At 31.9% G+C, this 13,854-nt stretch overlaps 1 protein-coding gene across 8 annotated transcripts in view; it reads left to right on the forward strand.

Moving 5' to 3' along the window:
- Positions 1 to 13,854, forward strand: part of didum (dilute class unconventional myosin) — a 309,989-nt gene that overhangs the window by 79,107 nt on the left and 217,028 nt on the right. For 6 of the 8 annotated variants that reach the window (XM_068391077.1, XM_068391078.1, XM_068391073.1 and 3 more), the window contains 12 exons: positions 161 to 242; positions 3,752 to 3,829; positions 6,936 to 7,150; positions 7,814 to 7,945; positions 8,198 to 8,304; positions 9,161 to 9,269; positions 10,106 to 10,246; positions 10,921 to 11,127; positions 11,332 to 11,436; positions 11,798 to 11,994; positions 12,974 to 13,085; positions 13,317 to 13,528. In XM_068391077.1, the coding sequence (XP_068247178.1) occupies positions 161 to 242; positions 3,752 to 3,829; positions 6,936 to 7,150; positions 7,814 to 7,945; positions 8,198 to 8,304; positions 9,161 to 9,269; positions 10,106 to 10,246; positions 10,921 to 11,127; positions 11,332 to 11,436; positions 11,798 to 11,994; positions 12,974 to 13,085; positions 13,317 to 13,528 (1,697 nt within the window). The remainder of the gene's footprint in view (positions 1 to 160; positions 243 to 3,751; positions 3,830 to 6,935; positions 7,151 to 7,813; positions 7,946 to 8,197; positions 8,305 to 9,160; positions 9,270 to 10,105; positions 10,247 to 10,920; positions 11,128 to 11,331; positions 11,437 to 11,797; positions 11,995 to 12,973; positions 13,086 to 13,316; positions 13,529 to 13,854) is intronic. The other 2 variants (XM_068391076.1, XM_068391081.1) reach the window with 1 other exon arrangement.

Genomic DNA, 13,854 nt, shown 5'->3' on the forward strand with positions numbered 1-13,854 from the left:
GTTAAGATCAGAATGGCGAGATGCCACACTATATCAGGCGTAGCTTTTAGATTATCAACTGCTTATAGTAAGTAACGTGTCAGTGATTCTTGTCTTACTGATTGCCTTCTGGCATGACGACTTCCTATATGATAAGAATAATGTTTTTACTTTATCACAGGCTCCAGATGAGAGAAATTATCATATATTTTACCAGTTGTGTGCTGTTGCTTCAGAGGAAAAATTAAAACACCTCAGATTAGGTAAGATTCCACTATTTTAATGTTTTTTTAGTCATTTAGAAATGTTGGTAAATAACATCAGTATTATGCAGATATTCAGGTTTAATACCTCAAAAATACTTAATTCCTGCTTCCATGTATGTTTGATATGTGTGGTATATGATCCACGTGATTTAAGGTACTTAGACTATTGTTCTTTTGGTATTCATTATTATTCACATAACTAAATTGTGATTATAACTGCTTTTATTACGGCAAATAGTTATGTTAGCGAGTTGATATGCTGTGAACAATTATAGTAGCCTACATATGTAATCTTTGTAAACATTCCCCTTTTTCATGTTAATTTGTGGATATAGTTGTAATGAACATAGTAGCTGCTTCGTACTTTTATAGATGACGTTTCATCTTATGTCCCAGTGAAAAGGATTGTTTGCCTTTGAAACTCGTAGCTATACTATTTGCAGATCTGCTCTGAAGACATTAGAGGTATTTCAAAGTGTCAAGTAATAAGTAGATGAAAAGTGTAGGATATATTAATTCCTTTTGCATTTAAAAAAATCTTATATATATCTTTGTATATACTTTCTCATTCATGGAGATGTTTATACAGCATATGTTGGCTAGTACTAAGGAGATTACGATAGCTATTCACATTTTACTAATTGAAGCTATTATATTCTTAAGTCGGATATTGATAAAGGATCATCTGAAACTGATCGATCTCCCAGTTATATGGTGTAAAAGCACACACCATGAATTAAACATGAGTTTATCTTAGGGAATGTTGTGTATTCAAGCTTGTCTTCCCAAGATTCAGTAAGTGAGGGAAGATTTAATCATATATAAAGGTCTAGTGTCTCTTACACAGGCTCTTATGGAAGACATCACAAGTAAAGCATATGAATGCTGTGTAGAAAATTGATGAGAACGTGTTGGTACAGTAGTATCATTGACTGTTCAATATAGGGGACTTTGATACCAGAAAGCTAAAATAATTGAGTGAATAAAGTTTGGCATGGGAGGTAGAGATGGGTATGGCAAGTATGAGGGATAATGAGCAGGCATTGGAGAATCACACTAATGCAGATGAAAACTCGGTTGGACATGCAGAAAATAAAATCAGAATGCTGACTAAGTTTCCTTGTTGGATCGTCCTATCCTGCCATTTGTTACATTTATGTAAATGATATTTGGCAAGACAGTCTTCTTGAAGATTTTTAGCTTGGGACCAGAATTGTGATTACTTTGTTACCATATCACCTTGATAAGATGTTTAGTGTATAAAACCTTTCAGTTCAAAGATTATATAGGTCTTCAACTTATGTGGTTATACAAATTACGACTTCTAATAGTGAAAGCGCTTAATACGTAGGAAAGTAGAATTTTCTTTGTAGATATTGTAGTGTAAATATTGAACATTAGTTGAATTTATGTTTTGATCATTTTGCCTTAATTGTGGGCTTGTTGGTTTTTGGCTTTTTCCTTGGGAAAACAGTATAATTGTGTAATTCTATTTTGAAAGAAAAGTCAGTGTGCAGTAGCTGTCCAGTAGAAGTTTTTTATAAAGTTAACAATATGACTAACAAAGTCCTGAGCTTGTGATAACAAGGCCAACTGTATTTAGAATATAAAGTGTTCCCAAGTTGAAATGAAGGTTTTATATTTTAGAATGAAATTGTCAAGAGAAAATAGCTTATTATTAGTGACTTACTGAAACTTTTATCATTAAGCAAGAAATTTGAAGAGTGAGAGTAAAGTTCATTTAGATTGTCGACGGGCTGCTAGTGGTTCGTACAGAAAATATTGCTGGAAGAAATTTCATCAGTTCTTCCAGAGTTATCAGATATCAGTAGTAGAAGTATATGTAAAAGATGAGGTGAAGAAAGTTAGGTGCCCTTACAGAGAATGAATACTCGAGTAGGAGGTTGTACATTAGCATATAAGAAACTTTTGAAATCAGTTATATACAATGAAAACTTTTGCAAATAGTGACCTTCATACAGATTGGAGAAGAAAGGTATCTTATTGCAAATTGTGACAAAAGACATTTGAAAAATGATTGACAAGCTTAGTAAGAACAATTACTAAGTTTTTAAATTCTATGAATGCTCCTCTTTTCCTTTATTTTTTAAGTCTCCATTTTTTGGAATTATGGTCTCTCACTTTCTTTGATTATTTCAGGGATAGGTTCCAATTAATTTTTTATTTTATCCTTTTCTATAATGTTTTATTGAGGTTAATGGACATTATAAAACATAGAGAAATAAGTAATTATATAGGTATTAGGAAGGGGCACAGTCACATTTGTTATGTATTGGCTGTAGCCCACTGAAACTTGTAAAGATAAGTACAGTATTCATAAGATGATAGTTTACTGTGTTCGTGAATAATTAAAGTTAAAGGGTATCACTTTACCTTAGTGGTAATACCAATTATTGTTTGTAAAATATTGATAGTAGTTAATGTGATAAATGATTGGATGCAATGGCCAATTCATCTTTAGCCTAGTAAAGGAGGGATACTAGGCAGAAAATACAACTTTCAAAACAGTTTGCTAATTTTTCATTAGAGTTAAAGTACAATGATGATAATGATGTCTTCCCTATCATTTCTTTAGGGTTAAGTTATAATAATTATAATGAGGATGATGATCATCATCGTCATATAGTGTTTTCCTGCTTACCATTACTATATCTACGCAATGAAGTAATAGGAAGAATTTTTCAAGTTGCCAATAGATGATTGAAAAGTTAACAAACTGAACAAGTTTGAGTTTATGAAAATAATTATTTTTTCATTAATGAGAAAACTGTGAGAGGAAAATAAACACATTTAATAAGATGCAAAAGGTTTTACATGCAGTATTCAATAAAAATTTGTCCTGTATGAAATATAGTCAATTTATTCCATGCATTATTATCTACATATATCTTCTGTCTTGGTTAAAGGGCACCTCTTTTATCATCATGGTGAAAATAAAGCAAGCTTTGTGCAGATACTTTTGCTTGAAAATAGAAATAAATATATCTCTCTTTTTTTTTTTTTTTTTTTTTTTTTTTTTTTTTTTTTTTTTTTTTTTTTTTTTTTTTTTTTTTTTTTTTAACTACAGTCAGGAGGTGTAAACCTAAGGATAAGGTTCTTGTGTTCGTTTGATAGATATTCGATCTTTGTACTGTCTTGGATTTAATATTTAGAAGCTGAAGGAGAAATTTAATCAGTACCGTACTTATTTATGTTCTTAATCTCTATACATTATATGTAAATTATACTTTTGTATTCAGTTGGTTATAAACAGTAAATTTTGGAGGTCCTACAGTATCCCTCATGCCCTATTGGCTTGCAATGACCTTTGATTATTTGAACCAAGGATGATGTAACTACAGTATATTATTTATACTGTCAGGTATGATTCAGACTTTATTTATTTTGTGTTTGACATACAGGTTACCTTTACTCATGTTTTCATTAAGGCTTCATTATACGAAGTACAAAAAAGTGTGTTGATATCGAGCGGTCCTCTTCTTTAGGAGTTCCTGAAAGATTCCACTACCTGAACCAAGGACTTCATGCAGTTCCGCAAGTGACACCCAGGAAGAAACGAAAGGGTGTGGTTCAGTGAGCGATGAGTGTGTGGCGATGCTGCTATTGCACAAAAGAAAAAAAATTAATGAAATGAGCTTTGCTTATTTAGCATGACACATTTTGGCTGTCTTGAGAGAGGATTTTACAGTTGGCTTCAATTGAAAGTTTCCTCTCTGCTCTGATAAAGCTTCTCGTGAAGAAGTTTTATCAACACATGCTTGTTTTGTATATTTTAATTAGTAAAAGGAAATATTGCAGAAGCTAAATTAGGCCATAAGCTTGCTAATGTTGTATGTTTAAACTTGCAATGATATTTGGTTATAGTTTGAATAATCATTCAAGAACAATTCGGATAGATTTTATCAATGCTTTCTGTGAATTCAGTCTGGAAAAACCTAAATTTTAAAAAAATCCTTTAGATTGAGATGAATTATTCAAATAAATTAAATACGCTGTGGCCATGTATTAGACGCATCTACAATACCGTATGTGCTTGAGTAATGTTTTAAGACCCTGTAATGTGTCACCCCACATTTTAAGTCTGCACATGGATAGGTCTGTCAAAATACGTGATTAATTGTAGAATATACAGTAGGTCCTATTGTGGGAAATTTGTATTGTACAGTAATTATTTTTTTATTTGTCATCAGGTGAGACAAGTAAAGCTTTGAAGAAGTTTGTTAGAAAGGATTAGCTATGGATTCTACTGTTTCTTTACATCATCATCATCATCTCCTCCTACGCATATTGACGCAAGGGGCCTCGGTTAGATTTCGCCAGTCGTCTCTATCTTGAGCTTTTAATTCAATACCTCTCCACCCATCATCTCTTGATTTCATGCTTCATAGTCCTCAGCCATGTAAAACTGGGTCTTACAACTCTTCTAGTGCCTTATGGAGCCCAGTTAAATGTTTGGTGAACTAATCTCTCTTGGGGAGTGCAAAGAGCATGTGAAACCATCACCATCTACCCCTCACCATGATCTCATCCACATATGACACTCGAGTAATCTCTCTTTACACTTGAGTCTATTCTAGCTTCAATTTTACTGTCAATAAACATTGGGGAATTCAAAGACTTCAAGTTTTAGGATGATTTTCATTTTAGCTAAAGGAATCAAATTTATATTTTGTACTTAAAGGAAAGTGAACCAATTAACATCAATGCTTTTTTAGGTTTCTTGGTGGTTTTTAAATTTTGCCATACTATCATTATATTCATTGATGCACTTGCTGTGTTGTTATTTTTAGCTTTGCATTTTATATATTTAAGGAGTTGAGCTCAGAAGAATTCATCATCTCTTAAAGCAATTAGTCCTTGCATGCCTCTCCCAGTTTGACTTTCCCTTCACTACTTCATTCATTTACACTATCGTTGACTTGAAGAATGTACCCGACAAATGTTCATTAAAGCTTACTGTGCTGTACTTTCAAAACTCACTTTGAATTTAAAGACATGATTGTAAAGTTATTTTAAATTCAACTTATTTTCAAAAGGTAGAATACATAGAGGGATATTAAGTAACATTAGGAAGAATGCCGTATAGTAAGCGAAATGTTTCATATAATAATTTTTGAAAAGATTTCATTGAGTAAAATGAATAGAGTACATATGTAAAAAAACATTAGTGTTTCATGTTTTAGGCGCCTGATTTGTAATCAGTCGTAGATACAATTTTTTTTTCTTTTCATAGCACAGGAAAATCATTTGAATATCTTCATTATTGTCTTTGTGATTTATATTAAGTTTTGAGTACATACATACTGTACTCTAATGACGAGTTAGGTAAGAAAGTTAAAGACAATCATGTCTGCACAACCTGAGTTTCAAACACAGGGATCAGAGCAAAATATTTAATTTGCGTAACCATTTAGACATAAAGAATCCTTTTAATTCTCTTCAGGAAATCAAATCTCATAAAAATTTGATCACTCAAGTACATATATGGTATTTGTGGAGCTTTATAATACAAGTTAAACTTCATTTTCCTTTTACTAATATCTACACTGTATCTGGAAATAGAATTCCAACATTTTGGCTTATATATTTCTGCAATAGTGTAATTACACAGACACAATTTGAAAGTTTTTATGTCCCTATAATGTATTCGTGTAACAAAGCAGGTCTGTCTGTAGTATCTTTTCTCTTTTCTAAAGCATTCCATGTTTTCTATTTTTTTTCTTGTTACAAACGCACTTGTTTACACGTCCTTATCAGCTTTTACTACTCATTTGACCAAAGGTTTCTTGGCATCATGATAATGATGCCATCTGCAAGTGGAGCCTGTAATGGAAATGAGTTCGTGTGTGTGTTGTACCGCAGTATATATATATATGTTTAAGCCAGGCCATACGCCTAAAAATTCTAACATTTCTAGTTATTCCAGGTATACATAAAACAATTTAATGTGTAGTGTTTTTCCCATTTATAGAACAGAGGGGGCGAACGCATTATACGTAGCAGAATTGTTTGATATGCATCTATTGTTTTGGGGGAAATAGAGTTTTTGAATGAGCTTGGGTTTCAAGGTTAAAAATTCTCATTTGATTAAAGTGAGAAGCCAGTCTGTATATTTACAAGTTAAATGCAAATAGAAATTTAATGTAGGAATGAGAAGTATTTCTGTACTCGGAAAAATAAACTTGAACAAAGAGAGACTTTAGATTTGCATTATGTTTATGTTAATAATTGCAATCTGTAGATTTGCAAGAAATGCTTTCGTAATGTATAGCAACATTTGTACTATATAAGCTTTTGAAAAATTCAAATTTGTATCAGATGAAATAAATCTGTTGAATGCTATATCGGTTAAAAGAAAACATAGATGTAGAAGATGCAAGTACAGTAAATGGTAGTGCCTAGATAAGTTATCAAATGCTTTTTTTATGGTGAAGGTTATTGTTTATTCCTGAATTTTCAAGATTTATATATATAAAAAAGTAGATTTTCATGACGACAATCCCTTAATTTGCACATTTATATCTTGATTTGGCCAAATTAGTTTGTGTATAAACTATGTAAATGTTATGCACTCAGTATTTTCTTTTACTTTACCACTATTTCACTGAAAATTGGGAACGGATATACGTGCAATATTAACCGAGGCTAATAGCAACACTTATTTTCCAGGTCACCAAGATAATTTTCATTACCTCAACCAAGGTTTCAGCCCCCATATTGATGGTGTTGATGATGGTGCTAACTTTCATGAAACCTGCCAAGCATTTAACCTACTCGGCATTAACGATAATTCGCAGGACCAAATTTATAGGGTTTTAGCTGGAATTCTACATCTGGGCAATGTTATCATTGATGAATCGGGTACTGATTCTTCAGCTATTAATGTGAGTATCAGTTTTTACAGTATATGTCTGTGTATATGTATAAATAAATATATTCTTTACTATTTAGATATACAGTACCATACTTGTTATTCATTGAGAGCTAAGAAAAGCCCGTTCTCATATTTAAAAAGCCGATGTTATGGAAAGTGCCCCAAGTATTTCTTGGAAGTGTAGCTGGTATGCTTTCCCTTTTCAAGTTAATGTATCTGTGGCTGTTACTCTAATATTCTTTATAATACTTATGAATGGGAAATTAATTGTTTTGACGATATGTTAACCATTATATGATAAAAAGCTGGCAATACTTTAAGAAATCAATAAAGAGTGCAAGACAGGTAATGGTATAGGAATGAATAGAAAATTATGACACTATAAGGTCCCTGATTACAACAAAGAAAACATTTCCTAGTTTAATGTGTAAACTGGGGTACCACTGTACTGTATTTCAGTTGTCACATATTACTCAAAGGATAACTTAATGTTGCATATAAAAGTTGAACTTCAAGGATCTGGACTTAGTGGGGTGGGATCTTAGTGCCTTTATGTATTAAAAATCCAGATATTTGCCTGTTCTTTTCCTTTAATCATGAAGTTTACGACACGCTAGCCTACCAGTCAAGCAAAGCATCATAAAACTAATAATAATGAATTTTATTTTCGCAGAAGAATGACGAATCAATGCAAATAGCCTCCGATCTGTTTGGTGTCGATGTGGATGACTTAAGAAAATGGCTGTGTCACCGGAAGATTGTCAGCGGAAGAGAAGTTTTCACGAAGCCTTTAACAACATCTGAGGTTTGTGTCTTTAGGGATATGTATCGGTGATTTAGATTCAAAATTTTTGGTACATATATAGATAAATAGATAGATCTTTTGATAATTTTTTATAACGTTTTAAAATCTGCTTAGGTACGAATCAAGTTTCTTGGTTAGATATGTCACCATAGGAAAACTGTATTGTCCATAATTTTCTCATATATATTCAGTATTTATAAAATGATTGAGCTTGTTTTTATACTTAGTTTCCTCCATGATGCTCTCTTCCAGGCAACATTTTCTAGAGATGCTTTGGCAAAGCATATTTACGCCAAGGTGTTCGACTGGATTGTATCGCAAATCAACAAATGTTTTGCTGCCAAGACCCAGCCTTTTAGGTAAGATGCTGACAGTACCTTTCTCTCTTCTGAATGTTAAATAGCAGACAAATCCAGATTTGTTTATTTTCATTTCCCCGAGAGCAGGATGAAAGAAATTTATTTCTATTTACAGTACAGAGCCTCCTCATGTACCGATTCCTCAACTGCTGATTTTATTATCCACTCTTGAACATTGATACACACAGTACATACATTGATACCATTATAAAAGAATATGATACATTGTAGAGTCATTTTTCAAGTAAAGGAAATGTTGGTCGAAGGGCTAAAAGGTTTTTCCCATTCTTCATAATTTTCTAATTCCTCTTCATTTCTGTTATTCACAACTTTTTACAGTTCATTTCAGTGTGTTTATTACATATACCAGTATTTTATTCCTTATTCCGCATTATCCTTATTATCCTTATTCCTGGTTATCCTTATGCACTTTTATTCAGTTTAGTCTCGTTGCAAGTACAGTAACTTCTTGATGTGTTTAAGATAAACTAAAATTCAAAATAGTATACTGTATACAACAGTATTATGTTACTGTATACTGTATATTATTTATACAGCATAGTGATTAAGAAAGCATAAAAAATTCTTTTGTTTATAAACTTGGGCAGTCATTGAACACAACTACCCCTTTAACATGCTTTGTTTATGGAGATTATTAGTTTGAATTACCCAAAATTCACATTGCATAATTCAAAATGCAACCTTTGTGTTGATAGTTTATAGTAGCTTTTAATAGAATTTGTCAAGTTTTTTAAGGGTTTATTATGATTGTATGATGTAGGTATCACATTGTTGATATGAAACCCATTTGTCATGATACAAGACCTCATATTTCATCCTTGTCCATTCTTTCCAGATTCATTGGTGTTCTTGACATCTATGGGTTTGAGACCTTTGAAATTAATAGTTTCGAGCAGTTTTGTATCAACTATGCTAATGAGAAGCTACAGCAACAGTTCAATCAGGTAAAAAAAGACATAGCTTTAATACTGATCAGCAATTTTGTTTTGAACAGTTTTATTCAGGTTTATTTCCAAATTTGTTATGGCAAGAAAGGCCTTTAGTTGCACTTCTTTCATTCCATATGAAATAGAAGAGAAGAGAAATTCCATGCTGTTATTAACTACTTTGTTAACGATTTAAACAGCCGTTCTAACTCCTTTGGAGACATTCCATTTTGTAAGGGACTTGGCTTTGTATAGCAAGAAAATTAAAAATTACTTTTAAAATTGACTATTTTTTGAAATTTTAAATTTAATATCCATTATCCAGACTTAGATTTCTGTTTTGTATTTGAATTATAGTTAAGTAAAACTTTACTACCCACATTGTAATTTTCATAACTTGAAAATGGGAAATTTTTTTATTGTTGTGAAGTATTCTTAATTTGCTGAAGGTTTTAGTGATAATTCATATATTTGTTAATCCAATTTATTGTATTAGAGGTTGCTGTGGCCTGATTGGTAACGTCTCTGACTGGTGTTTGCCAGTCTGGGGTTCGAGTCCCGTTCAGACTCGTTAGTGCCATTAGTGTCTGCAACCTTACCATCCTTGTGAGCTAAGGTTGGGGGGTTTGGGGGAGCCTATAGGTCTATCTGCTGAGTCATCAGCAGTCACTGCCTGGCCCTCTCTGGTCCTAGCTTGGGTGGAGAGGAGGTTTGGGCGCTGATCATATATGGTCAGTCTCTAGGGCATTGTCCTGATTGCTAGGGCAATGTCACTGTCCCTTACCTCTGCCATTCATGAGTGACCTTTAAACCTTTACTGTAATTTGATTTACATTATTTATTAACTTTTACAGCATGTGTTTAAACTGGAGCAGGAAGAATATGTGAAGGAGCAGATCGAGTGGGAATTCATTAACTTCTATGACAATCAACCTTGCATTGATCTGATTGAAAGCAAGCTGGGTATACTCGTTCTTCTCGATGAGGAATGCAGGGTGAGTAGAGTTTATGTTAACTTTTTTTAGGTGAGATCTGATACTATATAATGATACTGAAATAAAGTAATAAGGATTTTCAGTGTCTATTGATATCTATTATTGTAGTTAAACCCTTTTATCCCCAGGCTATTTGAAACTTTCCAACCCTTAACCCCCAGGCTTTTTATTTTCAAGCACATTTTGCAATATATATTTTTTAAAATTGCTTTAACAGCCTTAATTTTTGTCATAGAGAGGTCAGGTTGGTCTCATTCTTTTGGGAAATGCCTGAAGTTTCTCATAACGTTATAAAAAATATGCAAAAAAAAATGTAAGAAGCAGTTTTTTGCTAGGACGTACCAGTACGTCCATGGGGATAGAGGGATGAGTTTTATGAAACGTACCAGTATGTCCATTGGGGGTAAAAGGGTTATACAGTATATGAAATATCAGTTTTATTGTTAATGCTTTTGAAATATTTTATTATAATTATTCATTACTTCATATATGTTTATTTATTTCCTTATTTCCTTTCCTCACTGGGCTGCTATTCCTTGTTGGAGCCCTTGCACTTATAGCATCTTGGTTCTCCAACTAGGGTTGTAGCTTAGCTAATAATAATAATAATAATAATAATAATAATAATAATAATAATAATAATAATAATAATAATATTGTTACTTTCTTTCCAGATGCCCAAAGGGTCAGATCAATCTTGGGTTGAAAAGTTGTATGACAAGTGCAAAAAGTGGGACCATTTTAGCAAGCCAAGGCTTTCCAATACATCCTTTATTATCGCGCATTTTGCTGATAAAGTAGGCTATGAATGTGCTGGATTTTTAGAGAAAAATAGGGACACGGTCTCTGAGGATTGTGTAAATATACTTAAGTCTAGTCAGGTAAGACAAATTTATTATTTTCAATATAATATTGATGTCTATTAATTATTTAATTAGTTTAAGGTCTCAAAGTGTTGGTAAATATTTGGTATTGGAAATTTTAATGTTGCTTGAAATACTTCTATATAATGATGAGAAAATTATTTTAGATGCATCATTTATTTTGTATGTTGCAGTTAATGAATTTTCCATTAAACTTTACAGTATCCCTTAGTACGTTCCCTCTTTACTGAGAAAGCTAAAGGCGCTCAGACCAAAGTGAAAGTCATGCCAGCAGGTCCTGCCAAGTCGAAAGACATGAAGAAAAGTGTAAGTTTTCTAACAAAAAAATACATTCCAGTTGCATTGCTTATTATTTTAAAATATTTTGGTCTATTATTTGTTCATATTCTATTATTTTGTTTGAGATTTTGCTATGAGGGTTTTATTATCAGTTGCAATTGAATTGCTAAACATTGATTTTCACAAAAATCGGTAATTATAATTTTTGAGGGATAAATTTAACTTTCCATGTTCATTAGTTTAAAATGCTAGATTGGATTTAAACTTGATGCTTTTGTTATAGAGAGCTTTAAGATATATCAGTTTGTGTATTCTTTCAGACAATATTTTATTAGTTTTTATCTATGATAAGATGCATTTGCTTCAACAAAATTATCAATGATTACAGGTTGGGTCTCAATTCCGCGAATCTCTGAGCCTCCTGATGGCGACGCTGAACAGTACAACTCCTCACTATGTGAGGTGCATCAAGCCTAACGATGATAAGATGTCCTTTACCTTCGATCCAACGAGGGCCATCCAACAGCTGAGAGCTTGTGGTGTCTTGGAAACAGTTAGAATTAGCGCTGCTGGATACCCATCAAGGTGATGTACAGTACATTAATGATACTTCTGATCATCATCTTTGTCTGCATCTTTTCCCACTTCTGATCTGAAATATCTATTTCATGCTATAAAAGAAGTGTAAATTCTTCTTCCTTTATTAGGCTTAAAGGCCAAACTTCCAATTAATATAATGCCCACAATAGAAAAAGGAATATAATTAAGCAAACATATACGGTACACAAAACAGTACTCAATAAATGTAATAAAAATCATAAGAAAACCTAAGATAGTTAAATATATGAGACTGTAAAGTAGTAGCACAGCTTCTTTAAGTTTTTGAACAATAACCTCAGTAGTAATGCAAGGATGACCATTTAACAGTTTCTCGTTAGTTTAGTATTTCCAATTGTATGAATGCTCATTTTACAAAATGATTTTCCCAAAATTTAATAATTCTTTTGCTCATTATTATTATTATTATTATTATTATTATTATTATTATTATTATTAATATTATTATTATTATTATTATTATTATTATTATTATTATTATTATTATTATTATTATTATTATTATTATCATCATCATCATCTAAGCTACAACCCCAGTTGGAATGTAGGATACTATAAGCCTAAGGGCTCCAACAGGGAAAAATGGCCCAGTGAGAAAAGGAAACAAGAAAATACTCGTAAATAAACTACAAGAGAAATAATGAACAATTAGAATAATATATTTTAAGAACAGTAACAACATTAAAATTGATATTTTATATATATAACCTATTAAAACTTCAAAAAGATCCTTGTGTCTATATCCCTGACAATTACGGGAATTTTAAGAAATACTGGGTTAGGCATATGGTAATTTTACCCTTGGTTATTGTTTTGGAGAGAGCTTAAATCGCAATGTAATATCACTGATATAAACTACAATTCTCACTTTCAGCTTAGACTTCTTTTCTTTTATATGGTGACTGACTTCCTGTATATCTGACTGACTTCATGTATATCGTTACAGGTGGACTTATAATGAATTCCTTTGTCGGTATCGAGTACTTTGCAACTCGAGAGATATTCAGAGGAATGATGTACGGGTTACATGTCAGAAGATCATAAGCAATATGATCAGCGTATGTATCAGAGTTTTAACCTTAGTTTATTATTAGTGTCTTATATTCATATTTAGGTGCTTGAAATGAAGATTCGGACTTTAATAAGATAAAAAATCAGTACATACCTTAAATATCTCATATTTTAACTGATATTTGAATTTTATGTACTTTTATCAGAAAACATGGAAGTAATTTTAATCATATCATTACTTTTCATGATGAACCAAATGTTATTTCCTATACCGACAGGATGAAGATAAATTTAAGTTTGGACGCACCAAAATCTTCTTCAGAGCAGGACAGGTTGCCTACATGGAGAAATTACGAGCTGACCGACTCTGTGCTTGTGGTGTCATGATTCAGAAGAATGTTCGTATGTTTATTCATCGCAAACGTTACAGAACTGTGCGAAATGCAGCCATGACTATTCAGAGATACACCAGAGGTCTGATGTCAAGAAGGTCTGTAGAAGGAATCTGTTAATATAATTTGCTTCAAATGTCACATGTATCAATTTTTTATTTATTTTTTTTTTTATGATTTTCTTATAGATTTACTGCACAGTAAAGTTCGGTACTGTGAATTAGTAATGGTATATTGTATGCATGCAAAATAATTATTTTAATATATTCTAATATATTCATAGAATATACAATTTAAGTATCTAGATAACATAAAGTAAGGGAAAATTAAAGCATAATCATTAAATTGAATCATAAATACAGGAGAAAAATAGCAGAACAGAAGAAAAATACAGTACTGTTGTGCCAAATAATAGTATTAATAA

Source organism: Palaemon carinicauda, chromosome 17, assembly GCF_036898095.1.
Source record: "Palaemon carinicauda isolate YSFRI2023 chromosome 17, ASM3689809v2, whole genome shotgun sequence".
Classification (NCBI taxonomy): Eukaryota; Metazoa; Arthropoda; class Malacostraca; order Decapoda; family Palaemonidae; genus Palaemon; species Palaemon carinicauda.